The sequence below is a fragment of the Microtus oregoni genome, unplaced genomic scaffold (genome assembly GCF_018167655.1).
Source record: "Microtus oregoni isolate MIOR12 unplaced genomic scaffold, Mior012 000032F_ref0000030, whole genome shotgun sequence".
Lineage (NCBI taxonomy): Eukaryota > Metazoa > Chordata > Mammalia > Rodentia > Cricetidae > Microtus > Microtus oregoni.
Window position 1 is genome coordinate 354,097 of NW_024543091.1, and position 15,825 is coordinate 369,921.

The window sequence follows — 15,825 nt, forward strand, 5'->3', positions numbered from 1 at the left end:
TTGCCCCCTCCAAATGTTGTGCTTTGTAGCCATGTCGATAAGGATGTGGGACCGGGGATTAAAGGTTCCTTGGAACCTTTGATAGTGCTAATAACTTCAGTGCTCTTTTTTCGTTTAAACCTGAAGGCTCAACCTTTCCTGGTCCTGATAAGAAAAGTCTGAGCGTCAGGGATCTGGACTGGGTTGGTAGGCGTCCGCGAAAGAGCGCTCAGTTTTCGCTAGGCTGGCACACCCCAGCCAGCTGGCGGCGCTTCTCAGTCCCTGATTTTCCGACCTTCTAAGGAAGTGGGCGCGGGCTGAGCGGAGTCGACGCCTCCTGATTGGTGAGCGGTCTCGGTGATGGACAGCTCTGGAGGCTCCGCCCCCGCCGCTTTATTGACACTAATGAGCAAGTTCTTCCCACCGCTCTCCTGCCTGGAAGTGCTGACAGATCAAGGCAACAAATTTCAATTACAATCCCTAATTTGTGTCCGCAGAGTGTTTTTTTACCCGTGTTAGTCCTCCCTGGCGCATCAGTCGAGGCAGATCTTGGAGCAGGAGGAGGAGGTGGAGGGTTGGGAGTAAAGAAGTGCATCACTGAGCTCTAGGCAGAGACCAAGGGAAGAAAACTTGACTGCCGCGTTGCGTTCCTGCTTCCTCGGATCCCAACGCCAGAGAGAAAAAGGAAACTGCAATTTTTTTTTTTTTTTGGGCCGGCCGCTGCGGGAGGGGGGGGGCAGATCTCGGGAGGCGTCAGGAGCTGCAGAGTGTTTGGTGGGGCCAGGAAGCCGAGCGCGTGCGTGCGCCCCAGCCGCGGGTATATGAGAGAGGGGCGGGCGGGCGCGGGGCGGCGGGGATGGCCGAGAAACGGAGGGGCTCGCCGTGCAGCATGCTAAGCCTCAAGGCGCACGCCTTCTCGGTGGAGGCGCTGATCGGCGCGGAGAAGCAGCAACAGCTCCAAAAGAAGCGGAGAAAGCTGACCACGGAAGAGGCGGCCGGGGCGCCGGACGACGCTGGCTGCAGCCGTGGTGGTGGCGCGGGCGATCAGGGCAGCTCCGAGGCCGACGAAGACGCAGCTCCCCCGCAGCCGCCTACCGGGGCGGCGTCCGGAACGGCGCGGAGCTGCACGGACGTGGAACGGAGCTGTGGCTCCCGCGGAGCGGCGGGTGAGTCGGCCCCTTCCCGTCCTAGCGGCTTCCCGGAGCATCCCCGCCCGGGTCCCGCGAATCTAAGCTTCGGGGAGGCTGTGCTCATGCGGGGGTCCTCCCCGGTCTCTGTGGCTGAGCCCCGGGTGTCAGGAGCTGACCTGTTGGCCTCGCGCACCGTCCGACCGGGCTCCCAGTAGGGCCCAGCGGGCTACCGCCGTCGTCGCCCCAGCCTCGGGGGTTCCAGCCCGGGGCGCGTGTCGGAAGGCTCAAGCTGAAGCACTGAAACCGGGTCGGACGCCCCGAAGCCGGGTTTGCCAACTTGGGGAGGCTGCGGCGAGCTCGCCCACGCCCTTTCCCGGGAAGTCGAGCCCTTCTCGGCCCCGGCTCCGGGCGCCCGAGGGCTGGCTTTTTGCCCTCTTCTAGCGGCTATGCCGCGGGGCCTGGAACGCCAGCAGCCGGGAGGATCGGAGGGAGCGGCGACTGGAGATGGTTCCAGAAGGTGCCTAGGGCCGGGCCCTGCCAGAGGCAAGGCAGTTACTCAATTGAAGGGAGGCCCGGGGCTATCGGAAGCGGGGCGGCCGGTGGCCGAGGGATCTGGACCTTGAACTCAGGATTGGGTCTCAGACCTAGGAGTGAGATTGAGTGAGTGAGTGAGTGAGTGAGTGTGTGTGTGTGTGTGTGATGTGCCCGCGAGCCAGGGCCACGCACAGGCGGGGCGCCGCGTGGGGGAGAACATGGCCCTGGCTTTCAGAGATGGGGACTCAGTGGGACCCCCGCAGGCCTCTCGGCAGCTCCGAACGCCCCCGCGAGCGGCAGGACTGCGGGCGACTCTCCTAGGGCCTGGCCCTGAGAAGGTCCCCAAGGTCGGTTCTCCCTCTCACTGCTTCCCCGTCTCTGCCCTCTGCTGTCCAGGCAGCTGTGAGGACGGCTACCTGCAGGGCGCCTCCCCGCTGGCGTCTCCGAGAGGTTCCCCGAAGGGGTCTCCGGTACCCGGCCTTGCCGGGACAGGGACCCCACTGCCCACGCCGCAGGCCCCGAGGGTGGATCTGCAAGGAGCGGAACTCTGGAAGCGCTTTCACGAAATAGGCACGGAGATGATCATCACCAAAGCCGGCAGGTAAACTTGAGCTCTCGGCGGCGGCGGGGGCGTGGGTGCTCCGGCATTCTGGCTTCACCCTACCCCTCGCCTGGCCACAGCTGCGACCGCTCCACATGGGCCCGGGGCAGTAGGCCCTCTTTGGAACCTTCTTTGCCTTCTATACCGAAGCGCTGTCGATGAAGGGCGCAGCCGGGCCCACTCTTGTTCAAGTCAGGGAGATCTTTGTCAATATGGATGTTACAGTTTTGTCGATGCTCTGAGAATGTGCGGAGGTGCATTTAAGGCTCTAGTTGTCTGTCCTGGACTAGGTAATAGATTGACCACTCTCGGTTTAGTTATAGTTAACTTACTTTCTTCAACATACTTTTTTTAGTTCAAAACTCTCTCTCGGGTTAGTCCTAGCACCGTGAACTTACGGTGTTTTGTACTATTCCGATATTAGGCATGTTTGCTATAAGAATAGCAGTGCATTGCTTAAGACGTATTATTCTGCTTTTTAAAAACTGTACACACACACACACACACACACACACACACACACACACACGAAATCCAATCCACTGCCTTAAATTTACTGAATACAAAAGCCTTTGGAGAGAAGTAACTTTTTAGACTATATAATTTGTCCGTCGTTCGTTAGTCAAATAAATGGACTTGCTGACCACATCATACTAATTTGAGGTCGGTGAGCGAAATTTGCGCTTCAAGTTTTCAGCTCATTTCGTGTAACGAAATCTAAGAATAATATGTGTCCTTTAAAGGTTCTTTAAAACGCACGCACAACTCTTTCAGGGAGTACACATGGTAAAAACCTGGGTAGCATAAAAGTATCCAAACTTATTAGAAATTACAAAAACATATTTTATTGAATCCATATGCTACCTTCTGCATTCTCAGAGAGTTTTTTTTTCATTAATGATCCAAATGCGTTCTTCAACAACACAAAGCAACAGTTGTCTTATAAAGGATGTAGTTAAAGACCTTGACTCTTTATCTTACAGGTGCACTGGAAGAACACTAAAACAGCACATTAAACCGCTCTCACGCTTAGTTAATAATCATGGACTTTTCTTTGTCTGGCAGTGGTCTTTAATAGCATTGCTGTAAAAAAAATTGGTAGATAAATTTGTGTTATAAGGTTAAATTAACAAAAATGAGATTAGTTGGAGGGTCCTAGACATAAATCATTAGAAGAAAGTCCGAAACTTATGTTGTTTTTAATACACAGTAATGTGCTGCTGTATTCCTTGCTTCTGTGCCCCTTTTAAAGGGATTATGCACATTTATTTCAGCATCCCCTTTAATACACATATCTGGGAAGTCAAAAGAAAATGGAATTTTCGTTTGCTTTAATTAGCAATAACTGTGGTTAGAAAAGAAAACATTTTGGGGTTACGGTGGGGGAAGGGAATTCGTAAATATATGTTGTGTTTAGTTTCTGCTTCCAATAAAGAAGTTTTACTATACCTTTCAAATTTAGAGCGCCTTTTGCACTTCTCCATACCAGGCTGCAGACAGGAAGTCCTGTCTCAATAAAGAACATATTGTTTGGTTACAGCATGGCACATTGGCTCCTTGCGGGTTTTTTATAACCTCCTTTAAAATTTCACATTGTAATATATTTTATCGCTTTCAGGAATTTGAAATTTCGATCAGTGATGTATTCATTATTTGTAGGAAGATAAGTAAGCTGCTTGGTTCTGCTTCAAAAGCAAAGTTTCTTTCCATGTAAAACCCTTTCACTTTTAAGATACATTGAAGTTTCGGTAAACACGGTGCCTGGTGCAACAAATCATGTTTCTAAAGCTATAGTTCTGACGTAGCCTATGCTCTGACACCCAGAATTGTGTTATCTACGTGTATGTTATAAATTTGTCTGCATTAAAATGAAAATTACGGGAGGATTCTAGGCTTTATTCAGTTTCCCTTCTTAATCAACCCAACCCCTGTTTCTCCCTCCCTCCCATCACATACAGGCGCATGTTTCCAGCGATGCGCGTGAAGATCTCCGGGTTAGATCCCCACCAGCAGTATTACATTGCAATGGATATTGTACCCGTGGACAACAAGAGATACAGGTACCTCTAGCAGAGATATAGCAACACCAGGACCCTGCTGGTGCCTGTCTCCTCCATATCCCTGTGGTCCTTCTTTCCCAAAGTCTGTAGAATTTCCAGATTCAAGATCTAACTCCCATGGGTTCTAGACACTGAAATGGTGCCTCTCCCCTAGCATGTGTGGAAATTCAGTGATCGTTTTTAATAGGTAAAGAGATGTCCTCAGTCTCTGAGACGTTGAGTTGAGGCCAATCAGGCATTGCTACGGTGAAATATATTTTTGATGTTGGTTAGCGGTTCAGTTAGAATTTTTGATAGGAGGTGTTTAATACAAAATTTGCAACTAAACATGATAGTAAATGCTCTATTTTTTCTATTTTTGATCTTATGTAAGTTTTCTTGTTATATTAAAAACCAGATGTATTTTAGACTTTCATTTGAAAAACCGTGTTTATAAGGTAGAAAAATAAAATTTCACAATCACTGTGACTTAAATTGATCTGTGAGCGTGTACTGAATTGTTATCCCTGTCTTGTTTTTAAGTTGGTAATTGAGAGTTCTTTAAAAATTTCTATAATACTTGAATTTTGAAACAGAATACATTTGCCTGCGCATCAAGCAAACTCTGCAAAGATGAGTCCTTTAGTTTCAAATCTCTTTGCTTTTACTTATTCAAGAAAGCAAATTAGAGATTTTTCAATGACAATGCCTTTGGTTTATTGGAAGAGTGGAAAATGCTAATCTTTTAAAGAGGAAGTTTGAGAGTTTGGGAAAGCAGAAGACAGATCTCTATTTGAAAACTTCTTTCTCATGTAGTGTAGGTCTAAATGAAATCATCCGGTTTCTATTGCTTAATAAAGAAATGGATGTTTGTTTTGGTAGAACAAGTTTTTGATGTCCAAAGTATTCAGACTGAAATCTGTATATGAGCACAGGAGATACTAAAAGTGAATAATAGTTTTATTTGTGTTTTCTATTTAAGTTATATTACTTAGTCTAATTAAATAAGTTACTAGAAGTTTTGCTCACATTATCTGTTGACGAACAGAGAGTAGAAGATACTAAATTTATTAATTAAATGTGTACGATTTAAACCCATATTCTGATTTGAGTTTTGTGTTGAGGACGATAATGTAATTCTCAGTGAGTGTCTAATTTACTCTTTTCAAGTTTCTATTTTGTTTCTTCCTCCGGTTTTCCCCCATATACTTTAGATTTTTTTTATTTTGCACAATCCATATTTACTTTCATAGAAGGCAATGAAAATTTACATCTTAATAGATCAAACTATGAAACACAAGTTTGCCTTCTTCCACTGTTTTTTACGAAATATTTAGATTTGGTGCTTGGAATGCTTTTTGAGGAATGTTTATATGTCATTTTATTCTCTTCGAGGGTGTTGGATTTTGGACTATCTAATATGCTTAATTTTGCAAGGTTTTGTTAAAACAAGTTGATTAAATTGGACAGAAACTCATCTTACCTGAAGTGCAGGCTTTTTCCCATGCGCCTCTACGGTTCCTATTTTATTTTCCAACTTTTTTCATTAGTATCAGAAATTATTTTTGGCTTATTCTCTGTCAAAGAATGGCATTCGATCCAAGTTAAGAAACCTTATGAAAAATTGCTAATCTCAAAAGCTTATAGAAATTTATTTATCAAAACCACACCATACCAATTAAAGGAAGGTTTTGAAAATTAATTTAAGTGCTATGCTTATATATTTTAAAATGCAAAGGATATAGGACTTGCAGTTGAGCTCACTGAAATATGTAGCCGTAGTTGAGAGGAAGAGCTTCATTAAAGACAGATCTAAGAAAATGTTTCCTGCTCCTTTAAAAAGATGTGTGTTTGCTACCCAGGTATTTCTGAACATTATCACTATAAATTGTGTGCAGTATCTTAACCCATGAGCAGGAGGCAATATATCTAAGTGTATAATCGCAATCATTTCATTGATATGCTACTTTCTAGTTTTTAAATTCACATTGGCAGATAATAATCTGAATATTCAGCTAAATTGTAAGATGTTGTTTATTCCTGAAAATTTTATTATTTAAATGTTTTCCTTGCTAAGTCAATTTATTTGTGTGTATTAGAAAAACAAAATAAGCTATTGTTCTTAACTGTGAGAATAGCATTAATTGGCTGTACTAATCAAGTGTGCTTTGTATGTTGAATATTGGTAGTGGGAAGCTAGTATTTGCTAACAAGTAATTTTCTTAGATTGAACAAGAAAGAGAAACGAGAAAGATTAATTACAGCACACATTTTATAATTCCTCAAAAATTTAAATTAGCCCGAATTATTTTATCCTCTACTTACAGTGTTAAAGAATTGGGGAAAACAATTGTTAATGTTAAAATGACTAACTCTCCCCCAAAATAAACAGTGTGGCATTTTCTTCTCACCTCCCCAACTGTTTATTCCACCAGGCTGTTCAGAGCCGAAAAGGGGAGTGACCTCTCAGGAGGCAGAAACCTTTAAAAGTAGACACTGAAGTATTCTGAGATTTGCTCAGAGGTGAGATTGACAACTTCATAGCGTCTTCGGGTCAATTAAATATTCAGATGGAAACTATCAGAATAGAAATTATGTGTATTGCAAGCATAATGCGTTAGAGTCGAGATACTTGGTGTGTATGGGGGAGACAGCCTGTCTATTTTCACCAAGCTGTCAATATGATGTTTACTGTGAGTCCACCCCCCCCCCCCCCGTACAATCTCAAAAGTTATCGTGTGTCCAGAGATGTAAGTTTATATTTAGAAAAGGGTGCACACTTGGTCTTGGTTGGTAATTCCAGGAGCTGGGGTAGTCCACACTTGACAGTTTGGTCTTTGCCTTTGTAGGTATGTTTACCACAGCTCTAAATGGATGGTGGCAGGTAATGCTGACTCCCCTGTGCCACCGAGGGTGTATATTCATCCCGACTCGCCTGCCTCTGGGGAGACCTGGATGCGGCAAGTGATCAGCTTCGACAAGCTGAAGCTTACCAACAACGAACTGGATGATCAAGGCCATGTAAGTAGAAAGCCTCCCTGGCAAGAACCAGCAGGCCGCACAGCCCAGTGCCTGGCTAAAACCTGCTAAGATTGTCACACCTCTTTCTGTTTGGTCAGTGTGTGAACAGGACATGTCAAATCAAGGTTCTATTTGTATCAGAGTCCATGCCTTTAACTGAAGTGTCCCGTGAAGCATTTAATAGGTTTAAACTAGATATTGGAATGAAAGGACCCAAGGCAGAGAGAATCTTTCTTTCTTTCTTTCTTTCTTTCTTTCTTTCTTTCTTTCTTTTTTAAACCAAAACATTTATGTGAAATCTCATGAGGAGCTAATTATTATACTGAAATGTGCTTGGAAGTTTGGTCAGCAATGATTTATTGTGTCCTCTCTGTATCCAGCTCTTTTCCCAGCTGAGGTTCACCACAGTAATGACCTGGGCCTGCGTTGTTTGTCTGCTCCATCTGCAAGTTCCCAATTGTTCTGCAATGACAGCTAATGTGTCGAGTATATTATAATTCCCTTTACTCCTAGAGCTGCTGAAACCTGATATGTGGGACAGGGCCAGCTGTTCCAAAAAGACAGTCCTTGTTAACAGCTTGCTGACTTAGGCAGGATTCTACGTTATTGTTTTAATAACTCACTACCTCCGGGTTATGCTCCTTCCTGTTCAAAGCCAGCATTTCGGTTAGGTGTGTCGAGTTTTGATGAAGGTGAACTGAAATGCCTTTGCCAACTTCCTCATTCTCAAATAAAGAAGATACTTAGCTTATTTGTAAATAAGCCACTCGAAATAAAGCTGTGAACTGTAATGCGCGTTCACACAGCTTGTGCTGTGGTTTGCAAGTGTCTAGACAGGACTTTAAGTGCCCTGGGGAGCTCCTGGGGTAATAAGCTTCCTGTGACAAAGGTGGTGTCTACATGCAAACGCATAGCTAGCAAGATTTCACACGATGAGGCTTGTGTGGTCCCTCTATGCTTTAAAACGGAGTCGGAGAAAGACATTTCATTTCTTCATGTATTTTTGTATATGACTTCACATTCCTTCTTTTTATTTTTACAATTCCATAACCAAGTTGAGCACTTATGGTTCATTTGGTTTTAGTGTTGAAAACAGCATCAGGCTCCTCTGTCTGACTGAACTATTGATAGCACATTCGTCTGAGGAATCTATTTTTCTGCCTTTTAGTAGGAAATTTAGACAAAATGCTATGTGGTGTTGCTTGCTTTCAAAACCTTGTTTGTTGGATTTTCTGAATTCTACAGTTTAAGAGATAATTGTATCTCAAACCATATTCTGATAGGGCACTCAAATCAATATAATCATCTTTTAATTCTAATTCTTAGTTCTAGGTACTGGCTTTATATATAGTATGTACCATACCAAATTTTATATATAGATTTATAAACCTAACTATGATTTTAGACTTGCAATTTTAACAGCTTTTATCTAGAAGAACATTCTCCAAAAATATAGTATGTGCATACCTATGTGTAATACATATATGCATATAGAGAAAACAGTTATATATGTGTATGTCTCACATATATGTGTATGTATGGGAGAGAGAGGAGACAGAGAAGAAAAAGACAAAGGTAGGTGAGAGTTACAGAAAGAGAGGGGGAGGATATGAGAGAGAGAGAAAAAATAAATGTGAATATTGGTTTATGTGCTTGTGGGAGAGTTGCCCAGGTCCGTGTTTTGGAGCCCTAGGAAGGGTGAAGCTGTAGCTTGAATCTGAAGGTAGTCTTTGTCAGAGTTTTCTCATCTTCAGGGACTTCACTCTATTTTCTCTCAGGGCCTTCAGCTGATTGGATGGTGTCCACTCACTGCTACTAATCTGCTTTTCGTGGAGTCTGCGGACTATTTATCTCTAAGCCATACTTTCACAGCAATATTTTTGGTGCTGTTTGGCCAAAACTATGGCTATTGTGTCCTAGCCAAGTGAACAGATAAAATTAACCGTCACACAGTTATTCATTTAAAACATAAAAGAACAGTTCCAAGTTGAAGTTCAGTTACTTGGACATAAATAAAGAGTCTCACTGTTAGGAAAATTTATAAAAGCAGCAAAGAACGGTTAAAATTAAGGAAATGTTCTTTCTGCTGGTGAAATTTTCTGCTATGGTTGCGACAGGATGTACTCTCTTTGATCAGGCGGTATAGAGAATGTGCACAGGGCGCTTCTGGAAACTGGGTGAGATCAAGAAGCAGGGCATTGCCTTGGGGAGGTTAGTGCTTGCAGGGGCAGCAGCTCTGTCCTTGAAGACTGCTGCGTGTGATCACAGACACTGATGGAAGAGACTGGCTTTGTGAGCATCTTGCCCAGATGGAGGAGAAGGGAGTTTGCAGACTGTCTTCCTGTCTGTTCATAGAGGTTCAGATGTTCATCCCAGCTCAGAGAGACTGGGAGGAATGCCGGAAGCCCTCTTCTGTGTGTACTCTCTTTGATGGCCCCAGTGGAAGCAGATTAGAGATTTGGAGTGTGCTTGTGATTCTACCGCCATCTGTGACTTGGGGCTGAGAAGGCAGCACTGTCATGGTAGGACCTACTGGAGACCCTCGGGGACTTTTGTCCTTTTCGTCTTTTGCTTTCTATCATTCCATCAATTCTAAAAGAAGTCACTGTCACCTCTAATGAAACTGTACATGCAATAGTTAATTTCCTAAATTCCTTTCCTAAATTTTGATTCCCCGCCCCCCATTTTTACTGGGCTGAAGATGTACACACAGGCGGCTTTGTGATGTGAGAACTCTGTGGCCCTGCGAGTTTTACTAAGTTAGCAAAAGGTGATCCCAAGAATCAAAGTCCAGTAGGCAGTGACTACACTTCTGAACACATGAGATGATGTGTTTCCCCCAAAGTAACTTTTCAGCTTGCCAAATACCAGACCTGGTTCAGAAAAGAAAATGAAAGTGGATTTGGAGTGGCAGTATCCCTCAGAGCTGTAGCAACTCCTTGGATACCGTGGTAACTTTGGAGTCCGTTTTGTTCCTTGGGGGTCTAGCCAGCTCTGTGCCGGCTGCAGTACACACTGAGGCCGGTTCTTGGGCTGCCCTTGTGCAGGGGATTCTCGTGCTTGGATGGCAGGTTCTCACCACATGCCTGCCTCCTTGTTTTCCTGGAATCCGTCCTCTGGAGGAAAGTAGGTCCATGAGCATCTCTCTGAAAAGAGGATATTTGATGGTATACCATAGACAGCCGCAGCACCCATACCTACGCTCCCGGAGATTCTGGCAATAGGCCCTGTCAAGTGGTCACAGTCATGGGCTCGTAGGAGTGAGTGTGTTTCCACTGCTGCTGACTTTGTAACACACATGCCCACACTCTCTTACTGTTTCTCCTTGACGGGAAAGCAGGATGATGCAGGAGAGGTAGCTGAGCTCTCTCGTGGGGAAGGAAGTTGGAATGGTTGAGGACCATCACATCAGTGATCTGGGGGAAGTCGGTTCTACTCTCAGAGGCCTTGTTTCCTCTGGGTCATATGGAATTAGAGACCCAAGGAAGCTGGCAAACTTGAAAGTATGTATTTAAGGAGGCCCTGAAACAAACTATCACCTAAGAACAAAAAGGAAAAATTCTACAATGCCTGTGACTGACTTATAAAGTTTCAACACTGTTTAAAGTGAGGTGTAGCTGGTGTTATAACACGTGCAGGAAGTGGGGGTAGGGTTGGGGGTGGTGTCAATTTGGTCCTTTTAGGCCATTTGCTTGGCCTAATCCACTCTTTTATAAAAATTTATTCTTCTCTCGTATATTACATCCTGACCACAGTTTCCTTCTCCCCCTAGCAACCCCCCTCTCAGATCCATTCTTTTTCCTTTCCCTTCAGGAAAGGGCAGACCTCCCAGGGATATCAATCAAACACAGCATATCAAGTTATAATAAGACTAGGTACAAACCTAATCCGATCTCGAGAGTTTGCCATCTAGAAAAATTTCAGTTCTACTGTCAAGCTGAACAACTAGATACCCTATCTGTTAGACCTGAAGCACAGTTGCCATGTCAGATAAATAAGTATGCTTTTGATGTAAACCTACTTTATTATTAATCAATTAGTTAGCAGTGGTAGAGGTTAAGCCCACGGCAAGTGCTTTACTACTAAGCCATATCCAAACCCCACAAATCCAGTCTTTAAAGTAGAAAAGCATTCAGAAGCCTCTGAGTGGGAAAGTACTCTGTGTTTGCAGACACAGGCCTGTAGGCTTCCTCTAATAGTATAGTCTGCCCAAATTCTGTCTAAACAGATCAGACAGTATAGAAAGTACACATAAGATATAATTATTTGTGTTGTAATTATGATCTCTTTTTTTTAAAAAAGGCCAATGGTCCCACATATCCTACTAAGTGAACAAAATATTGTTGATTTACTATGATTATAAATGGGACAGTTTATTGTGTTTATTGGGTATTGAGGTTGTGTGTCCCTGCATGCCATTGCACAAATCTAAAGGTCAGAGTACACCTTGCAAAAGTCACTTCGCTCTTTCCACCATGTGGGGCCCAGAGATGGAAGCTCAGGTGGTCAGAGAACAGAGTCTTCATAAAATGAGACTGTAAACAGGAAAGAAACATTTATTACCTCCATTCCCAGTTACTTCGTCCCAGTGTCTGAAGTTGGCTGTACACTCTTGGCTAATTTGTGTGGAATATTTTACCTTTAATTTTTTTTTTCTGCTCTGGAAATGACTTCCAAAGGGATGATGGTTTTCTCTTGGAGTTTCTAGGTCCTGCCATGCATGAGCCACTGGCGGTTTGGCTCTTAGCTTGGGGAAGAGGAAGATTTCTCCTTTCATCTTTTCAACCCCCAAAGATACCTATTGCAGGACAGTTTTCCCAAGAGAAAGTTAGTTAAACAAAGGAGTGCTAAGTTAGAAAGAACATTAAAGTTATTACTTTAAAGTGGTCGTTTGCTATTTTATGTTAATATTGAAAAGAGTGTGCTATGACAGTATTAAGTTTGCTAGTTCATGTTGACATTGAGAAGGGTGCGCTATTACAATAAGAAGTCACAGGAAAAGGACCAGGACAGTTAGGTTTGCAGGTGGGGCTGAGACACAAGCTGCATTCACAGGTTCAAAATCGTCCTTGTGTTTCCTGTATTGGGCCGGACATAGAGCCTGTGCCTGCCCACATGGTGTAAATTCACCAGGAAGGTACGTAGATAGGAATGGAAAGAAAACTGGCCCTGGGCCTAGGGAGCTGTGAGGACATAGAAATCTCTAGGTTCTGTAGAACGTACCATTATTTTTGTTTTAAAAAGTTGAGGTTTAGAAATGCCATGCTGAACCCTAAATATTACAAAGCTACTCTCCTACCTGAAAGTCAGGGAATAAAAGGCAGCTTCCCCCTCTGCTGTTCCCCTCACCAGCATATCTCAGAAAAAAAAAAAAACTTTCAAGGATATAAACTGCATTAAGGATAGAAGCTGAGATTTAGATATCTGTTAAAAAGAGAATTAGCTGACATAATCTAGTAATAAGAAAATAAACAAAAGACATTCCCCACCCACTGAAAATCTGTTCACTGGACAATGCTAATGGTTAGACTCTTTCAGGATAATTTTGTTTCTGCATTTTCCAAACTTTCATCCTGACTCACAGCAAGGCGTACCTTTCGTGCGTTGGCTGTGTACACACCTAATAACAGCCAACAAGAGCTTTTGAAAAAAAAATAGTACATATCTCTGGTATAGGCAACACAGTGTTCATACTGTATAATTTTACTTATTTAATTTTTTTTTGGTCAAAGCTTCTAATAGTTCATTCAAATTATGCCCTTAGTCCTAGAAAGAGGTAGTGGATAGTTGTCTGTGTTTCTCCCTCATGAGGTCTATTTTCCGTTTTGCATTTTCTTGTATTCATACTGCCTCCTTCAGAGGCTTGTCTGGTTGGCAAGACCTTTAGATCTACTTCTCAAGTGTGTCTTCCATTTGGCAAAAAGAAAACCATAGGGAATAAACAAAAGCAGAGCCCTTGACTGCAGAGTTGGCTGTCCCGAGAGTAAAGTCATACTCTTATGACAGACAGTCTCCGCTTCCAGGGCTGTTTGTGTTTGAGCTGGCCCAAGGCTCTGAAGTTGGATTATTAAACTGCCTACATTCTGAACAAAATGAAGCACATAAAACACCATGTTCCCCGTGACTTTTGTTTAGGTGTTTTCCTTCTAGATTCATAGTAACCAAAACCATGGATTTAAAGCTTACAGTTCAGAAAAACTGCATGCTTGTTAGCCAAAGTAAATTATGAGTATCTGAATATAGACTCCAAGAAACAAATAAAAACCCTGCTGTTTATGGAAGTATCGCAACATAAAAGGCATATATATGTATGTGCATGTTTGTGCACACATACACACACACCATGCATACACATACACAGGCACGTGCGTGCACACACATACCTACCTGTGATGCCATCATTAGAAGTGATCACTGTTCATATCTCTGTATAAGTCCACTGTACTCAGTTTTAATCAGCCATAAAATGGTAGGCCAGCCTGGTCTACAAGAGCTAGTTCCAGGACAGGAACCAAAAGCTACGGAGAAACCCTGTCTCGAAAAATCAAAAAAAAAAAAAATATGTCTAAACAGTTAGGTACCATTTTTACCATTTTAAGTTTAAAAGCAAAGCCAGGCGTGGTAGGGCACACCTTTAATCCTAGCCCTCAGGAGGCAGAGGCAGGCAGATCTCTAAATTCAAGGTCTATAAACCGAGTTCCAGAACAGCAAGTCTGTTACACAGAGAAACTCTGTCTCAAAAAAAAAAAAACAGAAAAAAAGTTTAAAAAGAAGCAATTTTATTATATTGACTGAAATTTGCCTAAACACCATTTGCAACAGCTTGATAATAGCATATCTCACGATGTAAATTTCTATTGGTAACTACTAATCTACTCATACAAGTGGCTTGTAGGTCTTCCACTGTCCTAGATTATGTAACACATATCTTGTGTATGAAAAGTTTTTATGGATGTGGAGCAATACCTTAGGACAAATCTGGGAGGGGTTGCGAGACCATATGAGAGACTCAGGGCAGGGTAGGCTCTCCGTTCTCCAGTGAGATTTGACTGAGAACATGGGATCTGTACTCTTCCAACCAACCAGAGATTTTGCAGAACAAGCACAGGAGACAGTAAGGTGTCCTCCCTGTGTGTGTGCTATCACTGACGAAAAAGCAGTTTGCTTGGAGTTTGAAATTCTTGCCTATATCCCTTAGGAAGTGGATTTGGTACAAAGATCATTTCAATCTCATTTTCAGTCTCATTGTTCTAATTCAGCTTGTTATAAATAAAACCTTTATGAATATATTATTGTATTTTAAGCAATAGAAATTTGATGTTGACTTCCTGGGCCTGTAGTGAAGGTTTCTTTAAAGTGCTTTGTATTTTTATACAAATGTCACAGATGTCTTCCTAGCCTTTCCCTTCTGCTTTGCTGTATTTTGTTAAATTAACTTCCTGCATCTTCAGAAATGTAACTTTCCTGCAAGAACTTATTTTCCACGTTACATATTTGTGCATGCCGTCAAATTGGGAGTGATTCCTGTTTAATGTGGCTTTCCCCCTTTGATCTAGATTATTCTTCATTCCATGCACAAATACCAGCCACGCGTGCATGTCATCCGTAAAGACTGTGGGGACGATCTTTCCCCCATCAAGCCTGTTCCTTCTGGGGAGGGAGTGAAGGCATTCTCCTTCCCAGAAACAGTCTTCACCACAGTCACCGCCTACCAGAATCAGCAGGTATTGTTTCCAGCAGTCCTCTTGCTAGACTCCTGATCTCCATGTTGCTTTATCCAAATGTTAGGAATTACTATAAAACATTTGCTATGCATGATGCCAACAACGTATACATTTGTGCAATGACAACCCCTAGTCCGTACAAACAGGCTACTCGAGTTTTGACTTAAACTGAGCATATATCTTGCAATTAGCAGTGCAGTTTTACTTTCCATCTTGAGATATTGAATCATAGTGTTATAGTTAAAGTTAGAAAGCATGTTACTTGCCTAGACAATAGATAAGTAAAATATGAAAAGCTAGTTGTATCTTAGCATGAGATGTGGTTTTAATACTGCAGCCTGTGAGTTATAAGGAAAATTTCAGACAGGTATATCCTATACATTCCTTTTGTATATTTTTAAAGGGCTGTTTTGTTTAACTATGATTTAAACTATTATTCAGGGTACTGATATAACTGATATAGTCTGAGAGATGGGCAATTTTGAAGTGATGCTTTTATAATGGTTTAAATAATTTGAGAAGTGAAATTTTCTATTTTTATATGGGAAAATGATTGTGTTTCTTTAAGGTTGTTTTACATGGGTCAATAGTGTGAGTGTCTCTTACTGATTATCCAGTGTGCGCGCGCACGCACACACGCACGCACACACACACACACACAGCTTGGAACATTATGGTGCAGGGCACTGCTCAACAAATACCAACAACTTAGTTAAGAGTCAACAAATTAGAATGGAAATGGGAAATGCTACCACCTTCTGTTTTTAATTTTTCAGAACTATCATTTTTTTTCATTA

At 42.7% G+C, this 15,825-nt stretch overlaps 1 protein-coding gene across 1 annotated transcript in view; it reads left to right on the top strand.

Annotated features, from left to right (window-relative positions):
* The first annotated feature begins 824 nt into the window (after positions 1-824).
* The window catches only part of Tbx18 (T-box transcription factor 18), a 28,091-nt gene continuing 13,090 nt past the window's right edge, over positions 825-15,825 (top strand). The window contains exons 1-5 of the mRNA XM_041679674.1: positions 825-1,145; positions 2,040-2,244; positions 4,203-4,304; positions 7,133-7,304; positions 14,861-15,028. Coding sequence (XP_041535608.1) covers positions 836-1,145; positions 2,040-2,244; positions 4,203-4,304; positions 7,133-7,304; positions 14,861-15,028 — 957 coding nt within the window. The 5' untranslated portion in view covers positions 825-835. The remainder of the gene's footprint in view (positions 1,146-2,039; positions 2,245-4,202; positions 4,305-7,132; positions 7,305-14,860; positions 15,029-15,825) is intronic.